This window comes from Halichoeres trimaculatus, unplaced genomic scaffold (assembly GCF_033239565.1).
Source record: "Halichoeres trimaculatus isolate MK-OKI-2021-1 unplaced genomic scaffold, fHalTri1.1 fHalTri1_scaffold_1, whole genome shotgun sequence".
NCBI lineage: Eukaryota > Metazoa > Chordata > Actinopteri > Labriformes > Labridae > Halichoeres > Halichoeres trimaculatus.
In genome coordinates this window covers 26,210,007-26,237,758 of record NW_027437179.1, presented here as the reverse complement: position 1 = coordinate 26,237,758, position 27,752 = coordinate 26,210,007, and the positions used below count along the sequence as shown (strand labels likewise).

Sequence of the window (27,752 nt, the reverse complement as noted above, 5' to 3'; positions counted from 1 at the left end):
AAATGTTTACGAAGTAACAACTTTTGTATAATTATAAGCAACAGACACATTTATATCCTTATATGGAACAGCTGCCATGGATAAGCAAAAAACATGCTTTTAAGAGTCATGGCAAAAAAAAACGTTGAGCGATACTTTGCATATTGCTGCCCACATCCCTGGTTTTCTGTGTTGGTATTTATGGTGCTGGACTTAACAGAGCAAAGTCTTGAATTTTAGGATTTAAATCTGCATTTAGAGATCCTGTGGGATGATTCAAGCTCATAACTGAACACGACAACATTTATGACCTATAATGACCATCAGCAAGATGACTTTCTTCTATAGTTTCTTTTAAAGCCTGTTACCCCTGCTGCAGCTCAGGGGAGAGAGAGGAGACATACTACTTTGTCCCCAGAGGTGACCAAAAGAAACACAAACTGAAAGTTTCTCACAGCAGATTATATATCTGAGTTTGAAAGAAATCAGTGGAGATATTTATTCCAACATTACTGATGGTTGTTTCTTTGTGCTTGTTTTTCCAGAAGAAAGAATGGCTATGCTTGAACTGCCAGACGCAGAGGGCTCTGTCAGGAAGCTTGGGAGATATTCCAGGTCCTGTTGCGCATCCCGGATCCCCCCGGCCACCTGCTACAGCCAATCAACACCCACCTCAGCAAAAAGGGCCCTCTCAACTTTCAGGGCCTAGGCCAACGGGTCCTCAACAACTTCAGAAAGCACCGGGTCCCCAAGTAAGTGGCCCTCTGTCTCCTGTGAAACAGGCTGAGCCCACCCCTCATACCAAAGGGCCCAGTCAAGCTCAAACCAAGGGTTCCGCCCAAGCCCCCCCACAACCCAAAGGGTCAACTCAGCAATCTCCCCAAGTTAAGGGTCCAATACAACCCTCAGGTCAGAGTAAAGGACCTCAAGTTAAAGGTGCCAGTCAATCTACTGCTCAAAGTAAAGGTACCGTTCAGTCTGCTAACCAAACAAAGGGCCCGTCCCAGGCCAAAGGGCAGACTCAGATGAAAGGCTCTGCTCAAATCCCTGCTCAGACTAAGGGTCCTTCTGGTGCCAAGGCTTCAACCACCCCTAGTAAAGCAGCACCCAACCAAGCCAAGGCCTCTCCTACCCCTTCAAAAACAGCCCCCACTCAGTCTAAACCCACAGGTAACGTCCAGGCCCGCAAACAGCCGCAGAGCCAGGAGAAGACAAAAGGCCCCAAAGCCCTAAAAGAAGACGTCAAGACCTCACCAAAGAAAGCAGTGGCAGAGACTGTCACTTCACCTAAAGACACGAAGATAACTGAGGATGCACAGAAGTCAAGACACCATGAAGTGAGCTACCTGCAACTTCTTCGCCTTCACCTGTTACTCAAACTGTTTTTTTCTTTTGCTTTGTTTAAGTTCTCGTCAACATGTTTCGGTATCATTATCATCATCATAACCATTTTCAATCCATTATCGGACATCAATGAGGCATTCATGCTCATGTTATTTCCCATTTTAATTATCTTTGCTTCAAATATTTATCACTTTTGGAGATCATTTTGTGTTTTCTGTTAATATAAACACTTTTTTGTTATACGTCATGATCAGTTATTTCCCCTTGACTGTCTTATCATTTTCAGTTATTTGTTTTATTTTTATCAGTTCATTTATGTCATGTCATGAATTGCCTTATTTTTATTATTATTACCAAAAATGTAATAATAGTTTGTACACCTGTTTAATCATAGAAGACCTCCATTAATTTAATTTCCCAATTTTGTAATTTTTTTTCATTTTTTATAAATGTATCATTCTTTTCACCGCAATACTTATTTTTGTTTAATTCACAACATTGTCATCATTATTTTCACCAGCGTTGTCTCTGTGGCCTTTTTACATCTCAAGCCATTCCTACGAGTAGTTTTCTACACTTTTCTTTTATGTATCCAACGCAAGCTTTTTGTTCAATGTGACCCCTTTGTGACGATACCTGAAGCATTCTTAGCATGTTCATTATTCTTCAAGGGTTTCGAAGAATGCCGTGGAGAATGCAACAAAGATGGAATCAAGCATGTGCTGAAATGACATTTGTCTATTGATGTCTGTATGTTTAACTGTCTGTTATACTCACTCTATGTGTCAGTGTATTAATCCATCTATTTGTACAGTACATTACTTTCAAAGGCAAACTCAACCCAAATAGTAAATATGACAAATTTAATAAGCGGCCAAAAGAGTTGTGGACTAAAACAAGTTAAGATAATTTTTTGTTTTGGATTCAGTCTCCATCCTGTCATTTTAAATATAATCTAAGTACAAAGGACATGCCAATATATGACCTGAAGCTTTAAAAAGAGAAACAACTATTAACAAAATTATGAAAAGGGTGCTCATTGGTCATCTGTTGAGGGAAAATTTGCCACCTATCAAAACCAGATGTAATAAAATATAAACATTTGGGTTGATTTTAGCCAGTTGGTGGTACCACATCTGGTTGTTTGGTTGAAGGTTTGTATTTTACAGTGTTTTCTGTGCTTTAGAATATTTGTGTTTGACTTTAATTGCATTATGTTCGGTGCATTTATTGGAACTCCTTGTATCAGAAATTGCTTATATTCCTGATAAAATCGAGAAAACTTGTGCACAGGCTTTGCTACAGACCTCAATATTAAGTTACTTAGAGAGATTTTCTTTATATCTGATTCTTACACTTCTCTCCTTGTTTCTCTCTGTTCTTAGGATTACAACAAATCAAGTACACAGAGTTTGAGTGACACCGGCTACTCGTCTGATGGGATATCCAGCTCTCATGGGGAGATTACAGGCCAGATTCAGGAAGATGGCATTAAGCTCAGTGAAAGGGGGGCTTCCATACCCTCAGATATCAACAAGCTCGAGAGCTCAATGAAGCCTCTACTAGAGTCAAAGACAGCCTCAGACCAGAAGCACAGGCCACATTCACTGTCCGTAGGACAAGGACGAGACTACAGTCCAGATGATGATGCAGCAAGAGATGAATCAGAAGATGATCTCAGTTGTAAGCTTCGCCATGATTACGTGGAAGACAGCAGTGAAAGCGGCCTCTCACCATTGCCAGTAAGACAGAAAAAGTCACATAAAGATCTCACAGATGAGGAATACATGAGGAGGCAAATAATGGAGATGAGTGCTGACGAAGAGGAACTGGAGGAACATGGAAACCAGAAGAGCAAAAGGGGACATAAAACCAGTGGGGACGCAAGCAAAGAGAGGCGACGGCTCTCTCAGCATTCCAACAGTTTTGAGGAAGATACCAAGACATCAGAAGGGGCTTATAAGACCAAGGAGGAAGAGGATGTTGGAATGGCTGGGGGCCTTCGCCGATTTAAGACCATTGAGCTGAATAACACCAACAGCTACAATCGAGAAATGGAGTTAAGTACAGAGCATGATTTACGAGAACCAGAGTTAGAGATGGAGAGTCTGACTGGTTCTCCTGACGAGCGGTCCAAGGGAGAATACTCATCCACCTTACCTGCCACCACCCCCAGCTACACCTCTGGAACATCCCCCACCTCTGTGTCATCCATGGAGGATGACAGTGACAGCAGCCCAAGTCGTAGGGCAAGATTAGAGGAGGCAAAGCAACAGAGGAAAGCTCGACATAGGTCCCATGGACCACTGCTTCCTACAATTGAGGACTCATCTGAGGAGGACGAACTCAGGGAGGAAGAAGAACTACTTAGAGAACAGGAACAGATGAGGGATCTAGAGCAGCAGAGAATCAGAAGCACTGCACGAAAAACCAAGAGGGACAAAGAAGAGCTACGTGCACAGAGACGCAGGGAAAGATCCAAAACTCCCCCCAGCAATCTCTCACCTATTGAGGATGCTTCTCCAACAGAAGAGCTGAGACAGGCTGCCGAGATGGAGGAGCTTCATAGATCATCATGTTCAGAATACTCACCATCTATGGATTCTGAAGCAGAGGGCTTTGAGATGATTGGTGGAAAACTTTACAAATCAGGAAATGAATATAATCTTCCAACTTTCACATCACTCTACTCTCCCACAGAGAAAACATCAGCAATGTCACCATCTGATAAAACGCTAAAAAGTGCAGAGGAGGTCTATGAGGAGATGATGAAGAAGGCACAGCTCATGCAAAGGCAAGGACAAACAGTTGATTCGCCTGACAGTAAACATCATCTCGATGCAGGAGCCTCGCTTACTCCTGGCTCAAGTCCAACACAAATTACAGCACCGATGTCCTTTTCCACAACAGGTAGTGATCCAAGAATTCCTGGAATTCATGCAGCGCAGCATCTTTCTAAAGAAACACAAAATAGGATGATGACGCAGAGTGCCAAAATTGAAGGTGTTGTTGGAGTTGCTGCAACCAAAGCCCAAGTCGGTCAGACTGCCACAACAAGACAGGCAGGTAGCACAGTACCTGCTGGTAGTAGGGCAAGCTCACAGAGGCCAACACAGGCATCACCTGACCCTGGAGCCCCCTCCCTAACCTCCAAAGTTTTTTCCCTCTTCAAAGGTCCCAGCCCTCCAGTCTCTCCCACTACCTCTCCAACACAAAGCCCAACCCACATGCCATCTATTAGACCATCTGGTGGTAGTGGCAGACAACTGCCCTCTTTGCCTGGTGGCCCAACATCAGCAGCAGTATCCCAGGGAGCCCAAGCACCTCAAAGGTCAAATTCACCACGTCTTGCACGTCAACAGTCATCACAAGATTCACCGGTAATGGTGATAACACTAGGCTCTGATACCACTACTCCTGCCAAACCGCTAACTGTTAATTCTTCCACATCTCCTTTGTCATCACCTACCCAGGCCAGTTGTAAAACCTTGTATAGCTCAAAGCCTCCTGGAACAAGTCCCCCAACATCCCCACAAATGCATCCATCACAACAGTCTCCAAAACATTATTCTCAGAGGACTCAAAATATTGAAAAAGTAAATGTTGGCATCAGCACTGTGACCACAACTGCACAAAGTCTGTGTAAGATTGTCGGTCATGGTCAAACACAACAAGGCACAAGTGTGGTAGATCTCAGAGCCCCGATGAGGCCAACTCCAATCATAATGACAGACCAGGGGATGGATCTAACATCTCTTGCCTCTGACTCAAGAAGATATTCTTTAGGAGCAGAGCAGCCATCTGTTCGACACACAGCAGTCCAACCTCTTATTATGAACCTGAATGCACAGGAGCAACCTCATGTATCTTTATCAACACCCACCACAGTTAGCATCACAGTTGCAGGTACTATGTTTGTGTCCCAGCCCAAACAACAGGTCGTGTATGGAGATCCTTTGCAAAACCGTGTAGACTTAGGGCAGGGTGTTGGATCAGCTGTGTGTCTATCCCAGAGTAAAATTCCAGTTAGTGATCCATCTATTCCCAAAATTGATGCCTGCCTAGAGAATTTAGGTATACAACAGCAGCAACTCCAGTTGCAGCAACAGAAGCTTTTACAGCAACAACAGCTCCTTGAACAGCAGCTCCAACAGCACCAACAGCAATCCTCTTTTGCTCGTTACAATTTAGCTAATCAGGTTCAGCCATTGCTGATGAAAAAAGATCTAGTCGTTAGCCAGACAAGCAGTGCCCAGCCTGTAGTAACTGCTAGTGCCATTCCCAGAGTATCCCCCCTGGCCCCACCTCAAGGGTCTGGGGCTCCTGCTTCTAATACTCCCCATGAAATCTATGGTGGAGTTGCCTTAGAGCTAAAAAACAAGCCAACAGTAATGAACTTATCCACTGGCAAGCCCCATGTTATGATGGTACAACTTGATGAAAGTAACACATCACAAGGGAGCACAGTGACCCAACTGGTAAAGCGAGAGGAACCTCCTCCCGCTCCTCAAGTTTTGGATCTTACTGGACAAATTAAACCAGAAAACCAGGTGGCTTGTTGTGATGTTGTTTACAAATTGCCATTTGCTGGTTCCTGTTCAGGGTCATTCACTCAGAAGCCTACAACAGTATCCTCAGATAAAACCCCCACCACAGAAACTGCTCAAGTAGTGCACCCTCCCCATCTACCACAGTTCAATGTCAGCCATCAGCAACACCAGCCTCAGTCAACACAAGGAGGGTCAGAGGAGCATAAACCCTATCAAACACCAGTTGTTCCCTCAGGAAGAATTCAGCCCTCCATGTCTGACACTAACTTGCCTTCAATGACTGACGCAAGTCCCTATCAGAATAATGTTCAGGGGGGTCTGGCAGTGGATCTTAGCAGCATGAATCAGACTTATGATGGTGGATACCTTGGCATGGGAGCTCAGTATGGATCTTACACAGACTTGCGCCATCAGGGAGATTTTGCTGGACCTACTTTACCCCTTCGCCGATATGGCTCCATGTCAAATATCAATTCTGACTATACCTATAGTTCACAGGGCTTATCAGGATCACAGGACTCGAATCTGGCACAGTACAGTGCAACCACTGCCAGGGAAATCAGCCGCATGTGTGCAGCTCTTAACTCGGCGGACCATTATGGGAGTCGGTACGGAAATAACCCTGAACTGATCCCATATGGGGCCGGACGGGGGGGATCTTTGGCTAGGCTAAATCTCCAACAAAGTTTAGCATCAATAAGAGCTAACTTACTGTATGGCTCAGATGGGAGAGCGACAGCAAATGGCCAATCCCTGACGAACCTAATTAATGCTAGACAAGCTAGCATACGGGCCTTGTACCCTGCTGCTATAAGAGGGGGCGATGGCATGATTTATTCTACAATTAACACTCCCATTGCCTCAACTTTGCCAATAACTACCCAGCCTGGCCCTGTCTTGCGACCTATGCCAAGAGGAATTTACAGAACCTACCCCACTGGTGTAACTGCTGTACCATTGGCTAGCCTTACCAGGTTACCTCAAATGGCTCCCAGAATGACTCTCTCCACACAGGGACCATACTCATTCCCTCCTCCAAACCAGTACCCTACTTCAGCCACACCATCAGGGAGTATGCCTGACCCAAGCAGTTCACATCAGGAAACTCCTGTGTATCTTGGAAAGCCTCTAACAACAGTTGCTCCACAAACAACTGCTACCATTGCACCTACCCAAATTGCAGCACACTTAGGACCCCAAAATGTACCTGTAACTGGCATGCAAATCATGCAAGATCAACAGACCACTCAACTCAGCCAGCAGAGTGCTACTTCTCTTTCTCAAGGTCAAGGCCAGCCCTCAGCTATCCAATCAGTGCAGCCCCAAACACAGCCACAGCAGTTACCCACCCAAACTGAACCCTTATCTTTGACCCAAACCCAATCTCAAGTTCAGTCAATCAGTCAGCCCCAGCCAATCATTCATCCACAAGGACAGCCCCAAGGAACACCCCATGGTACTCCTCTAGTGCCAACTTCTAAAGTTTCCCCTGCCACAGATGCCCAGAAGGGTAAGGAAGATGAGAAACTCAGTCAGCAACAAGAACATGTGCTGCAGCTTGAGAGAGAGCGAGTTGAACTGGAAAAATTAAGGCAGCTGCGCCTACATGAAGAGCTTGAAAGGGATCGAATGGAGCTTCAGAGACACAGAGAAAAAGAACAACTCATTGTTCAACGTGAGATTCAGGAGCTGCAGACAATCAAACAGCAAGTCCTACAGCAACAGCAAGCAGACCGGGAAACACAGCTCATTATGCAAAGAGAGCAACTGGCCCAGCAGAGAATGCAGCTTGAACAAATTCAGTCCCTACAGCACCAGCTTCAGCAGCAGTTGGAGGAACAGAAAAGGCAAAAGACCGCAGCAGTCGAGGCTGCAGCTGCTGTAGCAGCAGCGGAGGCTGCCGCAGCATCTGCAGCAGCAGCAGCAGCAGCAACTTCAGCCCAGGGGGCCATTCAAGGGGTTGTTGTTGGTGGAGGGCAACCTCAAGGATTCATCATCTGTGACCAAAGTGGTAGAGTTATTCAACAGGAAGGACAAAGTGTTCAGTTCTGGCAAGATGGGCAAGTGGTCCAAGCTGTGATGGCTGCCAGACCCCTTCAAAGTTCTGCTTCTGAAATGTCTTTGAGAAGCAGTGACAAACAGACCGATTCCAAGATTATGAAAAAGCAGAACTCCATGCCCCGGCTGAGGGATGGCTCAGAGGAGGATTCGCTAAAGAGGATTACAGACAGCTGTGTGCAAACAGATGATGAAGATGGAGACGATAAATTCATTAACAGGCGAAGGAGAACCAGGCGCATTGCAGACTGTAGTGTGCAGACTGATGAAGAGGATCAAGGAGAATGGGACCAGCAACCAGTAAGACGCAGGCGATCTCGTGTTTCAAAGCACTCTGAATCCAGTGGAGAGGCTAAAACAGAAGGGTCCTCCAAAGTGGCTTCTTCAAGTATAGCTATTCAGACCACAAATGATTCGTCATGCCAAACAGAGTCAGACCAACTAGGTAGGGTTTCCCCCGCAATCCACATCACCATGGCAGAAACCTCAAAAGTTGATCTTTTACATTACATAGCAGCTCCCGAAAGGACCCACAAAGGAGAAAGTCTTGCCTGTCAGACAGAACCAGAGTCTCATTCCCAGGTTGTGGTTGCACCTCAGCTCAGTGTCCCTACAACTATAAGCCCATACTCCACAAGCCTGCATATAGTGGGAGCAAACACATCTGACCCAACATCTCCTCGACTCCAAGGAGTTGCTAAATTTGAGAGGAGAAAACCAGACCCCTTGGAAATTGGCTATCAGCAGCAACAAAATGAATCATCTCGTCAGCCTCCTAAATCTCCCCAGGTGCTATATTCCCCTGTGTCTCCATTGTCCCCTCATCGAATGCTGGAGACAACTTTTGCCTCCCAGGAGAAGCTGAACAAAGCCCATGTTACACCCCAACAGAAGGCTTTTACTGCTGAATCCCCTCAACGGCATCAGACCCTACCAAGACCAATAAAAAGTGTACAGCGCTCCATGTCAGATCCCAAGCCTCTCAGCCCTACATCAGAGGACCCTGCAAAGAACAGATTCTCCCCATATCATCAGCAAGCTCTGTCCAACAGTCAGGTACGAAACTCCTTTCTCTTAAAAACAATGTATGTTTTATCCATATATATGACATCTAGATATGATGACATGTTAATTGTACTGTATACAGTACATTGTAAAGGACAGTTTAATCTGGAAATGTTGAAAACACATTTTAATCAACTTCTATTTGAATAGCATAAAGATTTAAGAGAAAACGTTTTAATCTAAAAAAAAAAAAAAAAACAAAACAAAAAAAAAAAACAGAAAATTGAGTAACGTCTTTTTCACAATAAATAGCTGGTCCCTGTTTTCAGTGCCAAACCCTACAAATTAATATGGCTTATATAATACCTAGTTTTATCAGGTTAAATATTTAAATAGGTGTTGTAAACCAAGTTTTTTTCAGTTCTTTTTCTAAGAGAAAAGAAAATATTATTTGACAGAATTGTGTGTGCATGATAAATACACTTTGTGTGCACATAGATGATCACACAGTATCTGGCATAGAGAGGGTGACAGAATGTTCTTATGAGAGCAGCTGTCCACGCCATAAAAACATTCATCCTTTTCTGCTGTATCACCTCCCTTCTTTTTTATCTTTACTTATTTTCTATTTTAGCATGATTCTCTCACCCTAATCTTTCATTTTCCCTTTTCTTACTCCTAATATTCCTCGGTCATGTTTTATGTATCCAACTAAAACATCCATACTTTTTTAAAATCCTGGCACAATGCTGTATCCCTGATTGTCAGTAGCTGTTTTAAGTTTATTAAACATTTTCTCACCATCAAAAATAAGAGACAAGAAATACAATATTGACAATATGGTGAATTACATCATGGCATCATGTTGTTATATCAGCCATAATACAAGTTGTGGCACTGGGAGATCACACATTGAGAAAATTACATAATAAGTGAAACAGCAAATGCACATTCACTGCAATGTTATGTTAATGCTCTGTATTACAAATAGCATAAATTGATTTGCAACCTAAGTTAAAACACTACAAGAGTAACATGCAACAGGGTTGCTAAGTGTAGGCTACAACGACCACCTCTGCTTTACTTGGTAGTATTGATTACTGGGACTAAAATTAAAGTAAAAAATGTACCAGCTTAACTGCTGATCTTGGTATCCCCCTTGTAGTGCATAGGTTGATAGCCATTAAAAAGGCTTGCAGTGTTTCTGGCTATATATCCAGCAGTATGGCTACTCACATGTATCTTAGAATAGAGAAGTGTTCAGACCTTTTGTGAGCTACTAGTGAACAGCAATGATTCTAATTTCCATGAACAGGCTCTGTTTATAGCTCAGTGTTTGTTGATGTGTCTCTGCCTCTCCTAGCAGATGGCCTCCCTGCAGCATCAGAACTCCCTGATGAGAAAAGTAAAGAGAACACTCCCCAGTCCACCTCCAGAGGAGAGTCCACTTCCTATTGTAACTCCAGCACAGATGTACAGCTCCCCTGGTATGCCGCAAAGGGTTCTACCCAGACCTGCCCAGGGTGTCACCAAGGCTGGCCTACTAAGTGAACTTAAAGCTGTGGAGCAAGAGTCCTCGAAGCTTCGTAAGCAGCAGGCCGAACTGGAGGAGGAAGAGAAAGAGATTGATGCTAAGCTTCGGTACTTGGAATTAGGCATCACCCAACGCAAGGAGACCATGGTAAAGGAGAGGGAGAGGAGAGAGCTGGCCTATCTGAGAAATATGGGTGATGCTAGGGACTATATGTCTGATAGTGAGCTCAATAATCTTAGGATGGCTGCTGCAACTGGAACCTTTGATGCTAATGGTATGCTCACAAGGCCCAACACTGCACCAATGAGTCAGTTTACTAATGATCTAAATTCAACCTCCCAGTATCCCTCAACCTCATCCTATATGTCTTATCCATATCCTCAAAATCAACAATCAATGCAGCAGCCAGGCTCAGCTTACCAACAAATAGGTTTCCAAACTCCACAGTACCCATCATCTTCTGCACCTCAACCAGGAACATTCCAGCCACATCCACCACCAGGCCCTGGCTACCAGAACCAGGGTAGCTATTCGTCTCGTATGTATGCCCAGTCTTCCTACCAGACAGATCTTGGCATGCAGCAACATGGTCACCAGGGCTTCCATACACCTGGTCAGCCTATGCCAGGTCAGAGCCTTCCCTACCCCAGCCACAGCTCCTACCAACCTGGAATGTCCTACCAGCCACAGGCAGAGATTCTTACCGTCCACCAAAGACCACGGCAAACATCTTTGGCTGACCTTGAGCAAAAACTACCCACCAACTATGAGGTCATCAGCAATCCAGCAGTGTCAGTAGCAACATCAGCTCCCGACACCAACTTTGGCACTGTATACAGCAATGCATATGGACAATATCGCCCCCCAGAGCCAGGTTTAACTCACTCTGTAGACAGCCCCACCTCTGCTTATGCTGCAGATGGACTTTACACTTCAAACCTGGAGCAGAACATACCAAGGAACTATGTAATGATTGATGACATCAGTGAGTTAACAAAGGACAACACAGGCCAACCCACTGATGCTCTAGGCCATCCTGTGGGGGGACGGTATCGAAGTGAGAATGGTCCAGCACATGGGAGTGCTTACTGTAGGCCTGAAGATGAGCCAGTTGATGCTTATGGCAGACCTACAGGTACAACAGGTTACCAGAATACAGGAGACAATCGTACCAGTACCACAGTCAGTGGAGGCTCTTCCTATTATTACGATGATTATAAACACACACAGAGGAGCAGCTCCGGTAGCCATAAACTCAACCCGAAGAATCTTGCTCCTGCAGTCTCATCCAAACGTAGTAAGCACAGGAAGCAGGGGATGGAGCAGAAGATTTCTAAGTTCTCCCCTATTGAGGAAGCTCGAGATGTGGAGTCTGACCTTGCCTCTTATACAATGACAACACCATCAGGAGGCAGCTGTACAGTTGTGTCCAGATCAAAGAAGCTTCCGGATGATGTCACCTATGGAATGAAGAAAAATGCCTATGACCAGCAGAAATATTACGGTACCAGTCGTGAGGGATTTGAGGAAGAAGACCGTATGTACAGCTCTGGTAGATCCAGGTCCACTGGATATGGTATGGACAAGATTTCCTCCAGAGATGCCTCAGGTCATAGAAGTAAATCCTATGAGAGAGATGCTATGGAGCGATCTCAGAGGAGCAGTCGCAGTGGAAGGCCTCCTATGCGCAGCAATTCAGAAGAGGAGAGCCCACTCAGTCCTGTTGGAAAGCCAGTGGGAATGGGAAGAGGCACTGGCATAGCAGATGCTCATGATGTCAGAAATCAGTATGGCTCAAGCCATTCATTACCAGATGTGCAGGACCATCACAAGAAAGACCTGCCCAGGAGTCATGTCTATAAACCAGATGACCCTTACCTCGTAGATGACATGCATTGTGCCGTTTCTGACAGTGAAGGTAACTGGTGCTGAAAAATTTTTGCTGCCTGACATTTGTTCTCTGAACCTTTAATTTGTGCTGGAAAGACACTGCATGCCAAGTGTGGGACTTTAAGAAAAGCAACTACTTTATTTTTTGTTCCTTTTTGGTTTATTCCTTACTATAAAAAAAGCCAAATATGCCTGTTTTTTTGTCTTTTGTTTTTTTGTTTTTGTTTTTGTCTTTTTTTTGTAATATTTTTGCATGCATAATTTTTATGTGTGAGGTGAAGTGTGGTTTTTTTTTTGGACTGGATCTCGCATGGCTCTTGGTTGTGGGGAAAGTTTTTCCAGATATTTTGCATGGCTTGAATCTGCATGCTACTCCTCTCTCCACACAAATGGATTGACTGATCATTTATGTTTTGGTTTAAAAGCCTATCATTTGGGGCAAGAGGAGACTGATTGGTTCGAGAAGCCCCGAGAGGCTCGCTCTGATCGCTCAAGACATCATGGAAGTGGAAGTCACTCGTCCACAGGCAGGCGCAGCAAACACACTTACCATGACTATGATGAACCTCCAGAGGAATACGGTCCCCAGGATGAATACAACCAACAACGCCACCCCTCCTCCGCATCTCGTGACCACCGTCACCATGGCAGCAGCTCTGGCAGACACACCTCTTCACGCCACGGCTCAGATGATCCCAGGTCCTCTCGTTCTACCAGGACACATCCAAGAGACCCATCTGGCCGCTCTGATGGCAGAGGCTCCTCATCTACACAAAGAAGAAGTGGTCCAGACTCCCGGTCTGCCCAAGCAAGCCCACGGAACTCAGGTGAGTTCTCTCGAGAGTCTGCCTCTGGTCATCATCATGGCACTGGGGGACGGAGCCAAAGACCACAAGGAGATCGTGCAACCTCCAGAAGGCAGGAGCCACCTGCAGCAGGGACAAAACCACAGCAGCAGCCCTCTCAGGGCCATGCTGGGCAGCAGCGGTCAGGTGCCCAGGGCCAGACTGGGAGACCTACAGGTTCAGAACAACTTGATAGTCACCAGCAGGCCCAGCAGCATCAGCAGAGTGCTCAACAGCAACAGCAGCAGCAACCACTGCAGCACAGCCAGACACCTCAGAGCCAGCCTCCAGCAACCACTGCAGGGCCAGGACCAGCACAGCAACAGCCTAAACCAAGCCAAGCTCAACCACAGGGTCGCCAGCCAGGGATTGGGTCTGCTGCAGGGCAGGTGTCTAACACTGCGGTGAGTAGGTCTTGGCCTGGTTTAGCTTTTTCTTTAATCGATAGTTAAACTTGTTTTGAGAAGGTGAAAATGAAGATCATCTGTGTTAAACTTCAACAACTTGGCTGTTAATGCAGTATACCAGGAGCTTTTCTTCTAAAACAAACCATCCCCAAACAATAACCTCCTTAATACTGGACTTCTTGGTTAATAATCTACACAAATTAACATTGAAACTTTAATGATCAATAGGTCAACAATCATATCAACAGTTCACTCTGTGGTCTTATAAAAGTGAGCTTGTTTTGCTTATTCATTAAGTAAACTGAATATTTCCTCTGATACTGAAGTGACTCAGTCTGGAGGCAAATAGCATATGACTGAAGTTCTCTGCCTTGTCAACGTCAGAGTGTGATGACATCAACTTTACAATTAACCAGCCTTTGACTGTTTATGAGCTGTCTTAAGTTTTATCAGCTTCCTCCTTTTTGTTACCTCTGCTAATTTTTTTCATCAGTTTTATTTTTACTACCAATTTTCTAGGGATGTCCCAATCAGGTATTTTTGCCCCCGAGTCCGAGTCTGAGTCATTTGATGTTGAGTATCTGCTGATATCGAGTCCCAATCTATTCTGATACATCACGCTCCCAGCTTAAAGCTCCTGTCATGTTCAGCTCTATTTTAGATTCGACCATTCAACCAGTTCAACCATTAGTGTTATTGTTGTGATGTCATGCCCTGTGTTGTTTCTGTGTGGGGTTGAGACAGTCTGACTTTGTACCACCACACAACAGTAGGAAATACTAAGATGTTATTTTCCCAACTGTTTTGAACTATTATAGATCTGATTTTAAAAAAAATAATAAGAATTTTTTTATCGATCTATATACATATATATATATATATACATACACCCTGATCAGGATTTAATGTAAGATTCGATCGAGTCTGAAACCATTTGATCAGCCCTGATTTCCAATCACGGACATCCTTACAATTTTCAAAATAATGTCACATATACCAGACTTCTTTTTTGCAGGTTTACATGCAGCACATTTTATCCTTCAGAGTTTGTCATAAGACTCTGGCATTGGTCTGAGTTTTAAGCATCTGTCCTATCTATCCTAAAAGTAGACTTTAGATTACTTCAGAAAGAATTTACCTGTTTAAATAAACTGTTCAATAAAACCTTGCAATAAATAGGTTGGAGATACATTTTTGACAGTCAGAGGTGGGTCTAAAAAAAGACAAAATAAACACTACATAGCAAGTGCAAGTATATATATAAAATATTTTCCATGGTCAGAATCTATAAATATTTGGATAATAATAAACTTATATTTGTCTCTGTTCAATTAACGACAGGCCAAAATGGACGCTCCACCTACAGCAACAGCCACAGGGATGAAACCAACAGCAGGAGTGCCAGTAGCACCTCCATCAACGAAAACTGTTGCACCACCTCTAACAGGAATCGGTGAGTTTCAGCTGCTTCGATATACAATTTAAAATGACCATTTGCCAAAGAAGACATTCACATGGTTGTGATGTTTTTATGTTTCTTCATTTTTTTTTGAAGGCTCCAAGGCCGCCCCTGTTGGGATTGGGAGCAAGCCTGGAGGTATAGGTAGTGCTGCTGCTGCAGCAGGAGGACAGGCTCCTGCTGAAGGGGAAAATGTTCTCACCAAAATCCTGCAAGGAGGGGCAGCAGAGCAAGCTGGAAAACTGGGAGATGGTAAAGTTATGAATTTCAATTTCAAATTTACTTCAGATCAAGCAACTATTAAAGCAGTTTACTTTTGGCTTGTGTTTTCAGTGTTTGGGATTCTACAATACCGTGAATGAGTTTTTTTTATTGTTGTTCTGATCAGTTATCTGCTTTCTTCTGTTTCTTATTGTTTTCACAGCATTGTCCGGCCTTGGGAAGAAGTTCACATCATTTTGGTGAACTAAAGGAAGGAGGGTGAGTCATGGGAAAAAATGTGGACGTTTTTCTTCAACTTTTGAGAAGAGTCATGGATTGAGTTGTCTGCTTATTGCTAACTTATGTATTTTGAATTGAATACTTACTACTATCTTGCAGGTTATACACTGTTGAATTGAGATGGACCGGTAGCTTCATACTTGGAAAACCTATGAAAACTCATTAAATACATTTCACAACACAGAAGAAAAGGAAAGCGTGATCCTGACCACATCAGTGAGTTTTTGATTTATTCCCCTCTGTGCCTTGTAGACAATTTTTTTTACACTTAATGTCATGTACATATTGTCCCCTACTCAAACAAGCAAGAGCAAACTTTATGGTTCCAAAAAAAGGAAGAATGCTTTACAATGTTGATTCACATTTGTGGCACTTGTGTTAAACTCCAAACTGGGAACCATAATAAAGAGTCACACATTAGTTTATGGACAAGGCTCCTCTCAGCCAGATATCTTGAAAAATTAGTAAAGCAGCGCTGCAGGTTTTAATAGTTTATGTTACATGATGACTGATACAATACATCGGGTGTATGATCAGTGTGATCTACTGTACATTTCCTTTGCCCAAACTCACTGCACAGAGCTGGAATCAAAGGATGCCTTGTCAGCACTGAATTCCCCAGACATGGGAACAGTGTTAGTGAATCAAATAAGGATGAACGCTGTGTCAGCAGGGTGTTGAAAGAGGACTGAGTGCATCCAAAAGTAGGTGACTGCTTGCATGATACTGAACTCAGAACTTTTTCCACTTTATTCAGTGTTCACTGAGGAATTTATGCATCATCATCTCTCTTTTTTTGCATTTGGTTTTGCCTTTGATAAGGTTTTCTTTTGTTTTTTTTTCAACATTTCATTCAATTGGTTTGAGTGCTGTGTCAGGTGAGGTCATGAGAGTCACATTCTCCTTGAACCTCTAAGAGGCCAGGGCAAAGCACAAACCAGGTCAACACTCGTAGTTTACTTCTGACTTCACACATCTCCAATAATCTGGGCCAAGCCCAGGCTGCTATAATTAGCCTGAGAAGGCTAACTGTGGCTTTGCTTTAATGTCACACACGCACGGACACATAGGGACATGAGCACATGCAGGGGCACAGGATCATGACTCATCATAAGAATCATTCATTACATGGAAGAATGAGCTAATCAACTAAATCTGCTCAATGTAGCAGAAACAGAAGCACCAATAAAGTGGATTTCAAGGCATTTTTACTTAGCATCTGTGGAAACACATGGCGTGTCAGAATAAAGTTGTGGGTCATTTGAATGAAGGTTTAGCTCGTTTTGCTGTCTACAATGTGATTTGGATGATCACCAGTGGTCATTTCTGTGTCTGCAGCCGATCTCAGGATTAAGTGGGGGTATGTAGGGATGAACCTGACTCAGTGCTTCTTTGAGCAGCAGGTCAGCCTGCTCAGCCCTGTGGATTACTACCCATACTGGGCTGCAATTGACCAGAGTACCAAGGGACTTAAAGAGAATAGGTGGGCAGGGACCTCACAAACAAAGCAGGGGGTTTTGGTCCCTTAAGTGAGTTGTGTAATGGTCTTTGAAAAACCTTTAGAGGTCTAGATTATGAGATCTATTTTTTTATTCATTGTTTATTGAATTAGTTTAACTTTCAGCTTTTGTAGCCATTTGCTGTTGGTATTTTGATACAGTGAGTTAATGTTTATTATTTTCTGCTCATGCACACATCTCCACTGACTCTATTTCAGGACAACATCCCTGGTAGATAATAAAGATGCAGGAAAGCAGAAGAGAGAGGGGGAAGGGGTCTCCAGTGCTGCTCTCCATCCTCCCCTACATACAGCCTCCTGGGATCTGTGTGACAGTAAAAGGCATGTGAACAGGAGCACCTGGACATCATGGGATATATTCAATGTGTTGGTGGTGCGTGTCTCCTCTTTTCAATAGATCAATAAAGGAAGCCTCAGAGCACCTTCTAAAAAGATTTATGGAACACCACTTATGTCTACAGAGTGCACATCTGGCGAGGACATTTGATTCTCCATTGATATCTTCACCACCTTCTCATGCAAACAGTGAGAAAAGAAAAAAAAGAAAGATTTTCATAGGTTTTCCTTGTACCAAAGATACCCATCCTAGCCCAAAACGACACAACATACCTGGATTAGACAAGATGTATCACGGCAATGACAACCAATCTGATGACTTCACCACAACCCTCGAATGCTTGGTTTTTCTGATCTCTGCAGTACATTCCAGTACAGGGAATACGACCCTTTCTCTGAATGTTTTTCGTTTCTCCTCTTTTTGTTTCGATGTCTACAGAATGCATTGTGTAAATGTGGACACGTGAATGCACGCACAGATATTTCAAAAACATAAAAAAGAAGCCCATATCAGTACTTTGACACCACTTATGAGATGCCACTAGTTATTAACTGTAGGTTTTTAGGGAAGGAAATTACTACCAGTGTGCCCACGAGTGTGAGATTCACACAGATGAGAGGACCAAATGAAAGAGTGGCCACGGCTCTTAGTTAGCCATTGCAAAGCCATCCTTATAGCCAGCCTCAGAGCTGATGGGAACACTCTGAGGCTGACTGTAAAAGGATAGAGTCCTCTTAGGGACTTTATCCTTTTTAATGTTTCGTCTCATCTTTTAGTTTCTTTTCATTTTTGCCTGATATTCACTGAATGGAAGAGCCTTATTCAGTACGTTTTTACTTGTATACCTCACATGATTAAAAATGTCCATGTCATCATGTATTTGTTTTTACACAACTGTATATTATTGTATGTACATAATCAAACAGAGATCTACTTATGTAAATTTGTCATTCGTGTATTCATGGAATCACTCTCCAGTGACTTTCTTTTTTTGTTGGTCTGTGTCTTTCTTTGGTAACATATTTTTCACTTTTTATTTGTTTGAACTGTTTTTCCTGCATCAAATACTTTGCTTGTTGGTTTTTAAAAGCAATAGCATGCAGAAAATGGTATATAGCACAATAGTATAAATGTTGTTTCAATTAGTGATGGGAAATATCAAACACTTCTGTCAGTAATTAGCCGTAATACAATTTGTCAGCGGGTTTACAAACACAGTACCATGTCCAGACATGCATGTTACATGCATACGCGTAAAAAGCATGCAGACAGGTACAAACACTCTCACACAGACACACTCTCTCTTTCTCTTGCGCACACATGTGCACAAACACTACATATTTCACATTTGTATCCCAGTTACATGTCAGAGCCAAGGTTAATTGTGTTCTCCACTAAATACACGCGTTAACCAATTTACTAACAAGATTATCTTACCAACACGCTGGGCCCATTGCCTCTATTTGTGCAAAGAAACACATGCACTTGCACACATACACACACAGACACTCAGACACACACAGACACACACTCATGTACACACATGCACACATACAGGAGAGGATGAAAGCAATTATCAATTCAAATGTTCTATGCAATGACTCATTTTGAACCTGGAAATTATTCAGCCTGAAACAGTTTATTATCATCATTCTATTCACAAGAAAACAACAAAATTATGAACTAAAATATAAAAAAGGTAATGAAATGTTTTTACTTAGCAACTTGTCTGTATGAATTTGAATATTGAATATTGATCTAGAATTGTTTTTATTTTCGTGGCATGTTTTGACCCCTCACTCCCCACGTGGGGCCTTGTTGCCAAAGGGTAAACTGTGTAGACTGTCGGTTTTGAATGTCCACCATCATGTTGCTTTGAAGCATGGGTTTGCTTGGCTTTGTCTGGCTGTTTGTAAGCCCTCATTGAGTTTTTGTGCGTTTTGGCTGACCTGGGCTCCTCAGTGTTTGGCTTGCAGTGACTGTCTGTGCTGCTATAAAGCTGCGATGCGGAGGTCAGCATTTCTCATTAATACTTGTCAATGTACATACTGGGTGTCACTATAACCTGTTGGGTGAATGGAATGCTTCTATGGGATATTTCATTGTTGATTAAATCATTCAGCAGCCAAACCATTGAAAAGGTGCATGATTAGATCTTATATTCTTTAAAGCTGTACCTGAATCTAAAAAAAAAAAAAAAAAAAAGGGAAAGGCATGATTTCACAAAGGGTTACGGAACAAACCTTAACTTTCACTGGCCAACGTAGAGAATATTGATGAGTTAAATATTCAGCCAGTCGTTCACAAATCAGGGCATGTCATGCTGAAAGCACAAGCCTGACTGGTAGCTGCTCGTTGAAGCGCAGAAACATGGAGGTTGCGTAACAGTGCCTCCAACCAAACAGTGTAGGATCTGTATCAAAACACGGGGTGGAGATGCTTTTGGGTCAATGTGAGGTGCATGAGACAAAACAGCCTTCAGTGCAGCTGTCCGATTGACAGAAAGACAGACACATTCTTACTGTAAATACAACTTCATTTTTCTGTACAGCTTTTGAGTTATGAGTACGGCTGTCATGTGCATCCCCATGCCGTATTTGCTGCCAACTTTTGTGTATAAAAAGAATATTTATTACCACAGAATGATGATGATGATGATGATGATGATGATGATAATGATGGCGATGATGATGAAGAAGCTAATGATAATGATGATTATTCTAATTATTGCATAAACATAGTGTATGTGGCTGACTTGTATTGACTGTTTACAACAGTGGAACAAAACTTGTATTCAGAAACATATCCAGTCTGTGTATAGTTTCTATACATATTGTGTTTGTAAAACAAGGAGAAACAAAACCTCCACAGCAACTACAAAGTAGAAAGTCTTTGTCAGGCTATCAGGAGGTCTTTGGTTTGATGGATATGACCTGTAAGGTGATGAGAGCAAAGGGAAGCATTGGAAAAAATAATGAATCAAAAAATCTGGGAAATGTCATTCACTGTTGTAAGTGCAATGGGCAAAACGTCAGTCGTGTATCCATTGTGAAACCTTGTGTTCTATTCAGTGTATTCCTGTAAACAGATAGAGTAAAATTTGGTGCATCATGTCAAGTAATGTGAGTAATGAAAATATTGACCCTGCAATTTCCAAACAGAGAGAAGAATAAAAAGAAAAGGAAAATATTGTGTCTATTGTCTTGGGTTTGTGTTTTTGTGTGTGTCACCTATTTTCTTATTGTCCCCAATAGAGACACTCTGTGAGTTTTGTTTCAGCTTCTCGGCAGACAGTGGAGAGCTCAAGAATAAGACCTTGAAGGCATTGCATCTGTTAAGATAAGAACGAGGCTTTACGCACTGAAGCAGTGATGACTTATCTCAGAGTGGGTGGGCGGGAGGCAGGAGACGAGAGGGGAGAAGTGTTTGCCAATGCATGGCAGAGACGGAGGTGTGAGAGAATATGTGACTAAGTCTGTGTGTGTGTGTGTGTGTGTGTGTGTGTGTGTGTGTGTGTGTGTGTGTGTGTGTGTGTGTGTGTGTGTGTGTGTGTGTGTGTGTGTGTGCATCAGGGAGACAGAAAGAACTTTTGTAAACTTGTGCATTTGTCCTCTTTTACTCTGATGGCATCAGCTCATCAGCATCTCACAGTTACTGTCATTGAAAGTGGATTATTTGATAATTATTAATAATAATAATAAATTTGTTTGTAAAGCAAATTTCATCGAACAATCTCGAAGTGGAACAGAGTGAAAAAGGGTTAAAAACAAAACAAGATTAAAAAAAAGTTAAATGCTTTCAAAGAGATTCGATACAATGTGTTAAAAATGTGTAATAAAAAATACTTTCGCATTTTATAACTTTCAGGATCAGTAATTTGGGGCAACTTCTAACACTGAATCAGCTTTTGAATTTTACAGTTTTCTATCACTGCTGATCAGTGAATTTGGCTCTAATGTTTAAAATGATACCTACAGTCATGATTATTCGTACAGTCCATAAAAAGTGCCTGAAGTTTAAGCAAAGGTCTTTTGTCCTCAAGGTCACACATTAAGACATGTTTTCTCTATGAGAAAGTGTTTTCTCATAGAGTTTCCCCTGCAAGAAACAGCATGCCATGTCTCACTGATCTGGATGGGACTCGTCCTATAGGCCAACCTGAGGCTGGTGTTCCACAAAACCAAATTTCTACATTATTTTGAGTTAGCACTAATATGTTCCAGGCTGTAGTGGCTGTGTACCCAGGCTTCTGTTTGTTAAATGAATATAGTTGTAAACTGCCGATGCCTTGTTCCTTCAGACTCAAACTATTGATTCCACTGAACAACCAACAAGAGTCAATGGCGTAACACACTATTTGGCATTAAAACAGAAGATTTGGCTGCAAATGCTCATTCCTTACAGATGAACAAAAAAGGAAATGAACAGGCTTTCCAGCAGTATATTGCAGGTAAGGTTTTATCTGTTTGTATAGACTTTTATTCTATATGTCAAGTTCTTCTTTATTGCTTGTTGTATCATGTTTGGATCCCTGTGACTCCCTTGTCAATGACATGCCATGTTTTATGCCTCCACAACCACAGTGCAACAGCTAAGTGTGTCTGCATGTTTCCTTGTTCCTGTTTTGTGCCAGAATGTAAGCAGAGAAAGCTAAGCTACTAAATCATAACAAAGTCAAATCAACCATGGGGTTAGAAATGTCAACCTCTCCTGAAGCCTCTCTTCCCCATTGAGTCAGGCATCACTGATCACATCTGCAGACCTTGGCTGCCCTCATCTGGTTGGAGACAGAACTGGAAGCCAGCAAGAGAAAAAAAAAATCCTGAGAGTTATTCTTAAATTTACACAAAATAAGAAATCCAGAGGCAAACTGGCAAGCTGGGTGGAAAACTTTTGGATTCATGACACAGAAACTGAGTAGTGGGTGGTGGGTAGAAAGGGTCTGGCAAACTATAAAAGACTCAGCCTGTACAAAGTGAATAGTGTACTGAATGTATCAGCAAGTTGTCTGACAGAATAAATAGATTCATGAAAGCTTTGCTTAGAGGATGAGCAGAATCCTGAAGAAGAGGACGTGTTTTTTACATGCAGAAGATGTATACTATGGCATAGTTATTGCAAAAGCAAGACAATGCCTAATTTATTAAGTATCCAAGATGAAGACAGCAACCAGATGATGTCTTAAATTGAATGAAAGTCTAGATTCTTGATGCCAATCCATAGTTGGATTAGAAAATGCAAAGTGTACTACATAATCAAAGGCAAGGCTCCAGTTTAAAAGGATGAAACTAAATTTTATACAGACTACAGCTATGAGAAAGTCGGTTTTAAATTTAAAGAGGTCAGCAGAGGTCAGAAGAGTGTCAGTCTCAACGAGATCCATCGACCATGCTTTATTACACTATCACTTTTCTGAGATTTTTCAAAGACAGTGAGTCATAGACTTCATTCTAGATGTATTTTCCATTGAGATTACAGGGGCATAGGTCTGCAAAGGTTAAACTACCACTAAAAGTCCTATATTAACTGATATGACCCTGCAAAGACAGGGTTGTGAAGCCTTAAGTGCTCAATCTTTGCACTAACAAAGATTTATAGCTGGGGCCGTGCAGGAGCCAACTCTACAACATTGATGTCTAACCTTTTTCCTCTTGGTCAATCTAATGGAGCATACTTAACATCATGATGATATACTAAAGTGCTGTTCACCCTCTTCTTTTACCGGTGAGGCTCACTTTCTCTACATATTTCTTCATATAGATTCTTCTGACATTTGCTCTCACACAGCGGTGGTCCAGCTGGTGTCTCTAGACTTTTAGGGTCAGAGTCAGTAAATGCTTGTATATGACAGCAGGATGATTGATGGGATGTCATTACAGGCTTCAGTTATAGGTCACTTGACCTGTACATCCTCTCATGAGGTGCATGATTGTCAGTTATTAAATCATAATTGGGGTGCTTGCAATCTTCTTTTGTCTGAACAGGAATCCTCTGCCTCTGACGCCTCAGAACCTCTCTAAACCGGTTATTTCCGTCAGCGGTGACCTCAAAGGAACACTTAGTGACTCATCCTCCAATGGTGGGAAGTGTGACATACAGAGGTAGAGGACGTGAGGAAGCAGTGAGGACTTACTGCTCGTTCAGTTCATTAAATATTTGTCAATGTCACAGCCAGAGTGCACATGACAATAAATTTGTGCCTCTTTCTCAGAAGAAAGCTGATTCACACTGATGTCACCACATGATGTGACCCTCTTCAGATGAAAGTTTTTATGAGTGAGTCAGTTTTCAAGATGATGTACTTTTTCAGAGACACGTAAAAAGAAACCTTTCTGATGTAGAAAAATGATCAAAAAGCAATTAATTCAAGGATTTCAATGTGTTATAGTCATACCACATGAGGTCAGCAGAGAGCACAACCTCCAGTGTACAAGCCCTGAACATGTCCACATCCATCAAAGTGCAGAGCTAAATGACAAATGAATGGTGCTGAGGGAAAAATGGCTGCTCAGGTTTTCCTCTCTCTCCTGTCACTCACAATCCTAATCTGCTTGGTTGCAAACTCTACAGACTGCATAATCAATGTGCAATCCTTTGATGATGGCACAATCCTTTTCAAGACCTCTGTGCTTTCTAAAAGGTTTGTTTGTGGACCACTGCATTAAAAAGAGAGCTCAACACCCATATATCCCTGTCTCTGGGAAGGAAAAATAACAGGTGTCACGGAGCTGCAGAAAAGAGGCTCTAATGCACCTATTTTTTTTCTTTGCATATTCAGGTTTAAATACGTGAAAATCAGAGTTAAGGTGTTTTTATAGATGAGTGTAATGAAGAAAAAAGTTGCCAAGGAGAGGGAAACAGTGCAAATGTCGTGTTAACTAACAAGTAAAGAAAATTACTGCAGACCCTACAATTAAATTGTTATCCTTTACATAAGTTGGCCAAAAAACTAAAAGGGGACATATCATGCTTGTTTCTCCTTTTCACTATGCCAGACTAGGATGCCTGTAAAGCATTTTTGCCCTCAGTACAAGTCATTTAGTTCCTTCATTGCCCCACAATAGCATTCTCAATATCCTCATATTAGGCCATTCTGAAGATCTCGTTGAAACGCTCCATTTCGAGAATGACCTCCAGTAACCTCGCAACGTCGCTGCCCTTTGTGCTCTGATTGGTCAGTTCTATCAGAGGGGCTGAGGGGGTAGAGCCAGGGGGCGGTTTTTGCAGCATGGCAGTATTTACAAAGTTGCCATATTGGATTGAGCAGAGCGAGTTTGCTGTTTGCCAAAACTTCACCGTAAGGCATTGATAGCACTAATAAAATGGCAGAGTGTAGGATACATACTTTTGTATTGGACCCCGAATCAGACCCGGACGGTTCTGCAGCTCAGGAGGAAGAAAATCCACCTCGACACAGATCATCTCAGGACGCTTCAGTGTGGTGAGTCAAACCGGTACTGTAACATGTATAGTTTATAAGTTTATACTTGGCTCTTGGTGGGTGTATTCCTCGGTGGCGGATCTCTGACATCACAGAGGAGGAGCTGCTTTATCAGATTACTCCAACAAAAAAAAAGAGGATCCTCGTGTTGTCACGAAGGTTGAAATCTTGCGGCCAAATGGCAATGACCTATTTTTAGTGGCATCAAATCTGGTTTTAGGATATCAGAAAAAATACAATATCTCATTTTTTGAACATTCAGGGGGTGAGGTTTTGTTTTCAAATTTATATATTATATGCAAGTATTAAATCAGGGATCAGCATGATATGTCCCCTTGAAAGGATAAGTTCGGTTTATACAGCTTTTACAAGAAAGCACTGCGCATGCGCAGTACTCTCTGTAGAGCCGACTGCGCATGCGCGGTACTTTCTGGAGCGCTGAGTCCTTTTTTTGAGGGACAAACGTAAACAAAGTCTTCGTGAGTTCAGAGGTCAGTACAGCCACACAGCGCTGTCTGAAGTGACACAGACTGCAACAGAGGACTAACTTGGAGCGGACCATGATGGAATATTGGTGAAAAACACGAGTTTTTGGACTATTAATGCAGTTTTAGGAGCGGCGCTGTCTATGCCCCGATGGATCCCATTATACGGACGTCCGCTGCACGATTTTGGATCTAAATATCTCCCGAAGCACTGCTTGGATCAGGAAAACCTTCTGGGTGAGTATTTTGTTCTACTTCATTCTATAAACAATGTAAAAGCTGTATAAACCAAACTTATCCTTTAAGGTTATACATAAGTTATAAAAATAATGTGTAATTTACACCTGTCCCAAAGTTTCATGTCAGTCCTGTCATAGTGTATATGAAAATTGGTGCACGCACCTTTAAGGCTTTAGATTTAGAGGAAGTGGCATCATATTGTTTAGATATATGCAGTGAACAATATTGTTGGTACCCTGATAGAGTAAAAAACGGACAGTGGTCACTGACAGAGCTTGAAATTGACAATAAGTAATAATGAATTTTTTTTTTTTTTTAGTTAAATAATAAAAATCAGATATTGTTTTTTTAAATTTTGGTTCAACAGAAAAATAATGATAATAATGATAATAAAAACAAATTAATTAAACTCACCTGGACAGAACTGTTGACCCCAAGAATAGTTTGAAAATACTTTGACATTAGGGGCATTTTAAACTCAGGTGTGCCCTGTAGCAGCTTTCCAGCTTTGTGTTATATGTATTGTCAACCTGTAATCAGTCAGTCTGCTTATACACTGTGCTGCTTGGTATCATAGTGTGTACCTCACTATATATATATATATATATATATATATATATATATATATATATATATATATATATATATATATATATATATATATATATATATATATATATATATATATATATATATATATAAACTTCCCCTCAGCCACCCTTGGCAGTATATTGTCTTTATCAAGCTCGGGTCCTCTACCAGAGGCCTGGGAGCCCGAGGGTCCTGGGTAGGATCTTAGCTGTTCCAAAGGAGTGCACACTTCTAGATGGAGATCTCAGCTGTTGCTCCTGGTATCTCCTGGAACCATTCACCCAGCTTGGGTGTTATGGTTCCCAGTGTCCCAATCACAACTGGCACCAGTGTTGCCCTCATACCCCACATCTTCTCTAGCTCTTCCTTCAGCCCATTTCTCTAGCTTCTCGTGTTCCTTCTTTCTGATGTTGCTATTGCTAGGTATTGCTACATCCATGACTATCGCTGTCCTCTGTTGTTTATCGACCACCACTATGTCAGGCTAAATGGCTATCACCATCTTGTCAGTCTGAATCTGGACAGGACATTGCCGCATGTTCTCCACCACCTTAGGAGGCATCCTCCATCTTGATACTGGGACTTCCAGTTCATACTCAGCACAGATGTTCCTGTACAATATGCCAGCTTCCTGGTTATGCAATTCCATGTATGTCTTTGCTGCCAGCAACTTACACCCTGCTGTGATGTCCTCTACTGTTTCAGGGTCTTCTCTACACAATCGTGTCCTGCCTGGTGTGGTACACCCCAGCCTCTATTGATCTTGTGCTCAAGGCCTGTTCTTGTGCAGCCATGATTAGCACCTTTGTGCTGTCTTTCAGTCCAGCCTTTCCAGCCACTGTTATGTTTTCCTGTCAGCCACTTCTTCAATTTGTCTGTGGTACATGCCGTGCAGAGGCTTGTCTTCCTGTGATACCTCTCCGGTTCCTTCTCTATACTGGGCTTCTGTTGCCTTCTGTGTTGAGCCAAGACTGCTATTTGGCAAGTTTGGCTGTAGAAGACTGTAATGGTAAGTGAACTGTTTTTTTTTTTGTTTTTTTTGTAAAATGTTTTTTAATATTTCATTTGCCCTTGTTTTGGAGGTAGGGCAAGCAAGCTATGAGTCATTTATTATTTTCAAGCTCAACAAGTTTATTTACTTCATAAATTATACATTTTTACTCAGTATAGCCATGTACTTTACAGCTTTTAGGTACTTAATGTTTGCTAATCTCTAGCTCCTTTCTGAGCTGTACCTCCTTATACATGTATGAGATAGATTCAACTTTATTGTCATTACGCATAAGTATAGAGTAATGAAATGAGGTTTGGCATCTCACCATAAGCAGAAGTGCAAGTATCTATGCTATGTACAAAGTAATTAAAGTTATTTACAGATGTAGACAAAATTGTTAAAAATTATTGGCTATGTGTGGATGGGTTAGTCACTCTTTGCTCCAATAAGCAAGTGATTGACAGCCAGAATGGCAAATTTGAGTCTTCAAAAACAAATTCACTTGTGACAGGACTGACACAAATGGTAACATTTGCAAATAAATAGAACAGGAAGAAAATGTGTTTCCTTGCC

General features: G+C 42.2%; 1 protein-coding gene across 3 annotated transcripts in view; it reads left to right on the top strand.

The window, feature by feature from the left end:
* The window catches only part of bsnb (bassoon (presynaptic cytomatrix protein) b), a 78,472-nt gene extending 57,861 nt beyond the window's left edge, over positions 1-20,611 (top strand). The window contains exons 4-13 of one of the 3 annotated variants that reach the window (XM_074677598.1): positions 525-1,316; positions 2,709-8,987; positions 10,300-12,388; positions 12,786-13,609; positions 14,954-15,065; positions 15,168-15,323; positions 15,496-15,551; positions 15,672-15,788; positions 16,153-16,276; positions 17,290-20,611. In XM_074677598.1, coding sequence (XP_074533699.1) covers positions 525-1,316; positions 2,709-8,987; positions 10,300-12,388; positions 12,786-13,609; positions 14,954-15,065; positions 15,168-15,323; positions 15,496-15,536 — 10,293 coding nt within the window. In that variant the 3' untranslated portion in view covers positions 15,537-15,551; positions 15,672-15,788; positions 16,153-16,276; positions 17,290-20,611. The remainder of the gene's footprint in view (positions 1-524; positions 1,317-2,708; positions 8,988-10,299; positions 12,389-12,785; positions 13,610-14,953; positions 15,066-15,167; positions 15,324-15,495; positions 15,552-15,671; positions 15,789-16,152; positions 16,277-17,289) is intronic. The other 2 variants (XM_074677681.1, XM_074677515.1) reach the window with 2 other exon arrangements.
* The last annotated feature ends 7,141 nt before the right edge of the window (positions 20,612-27,752 follow it).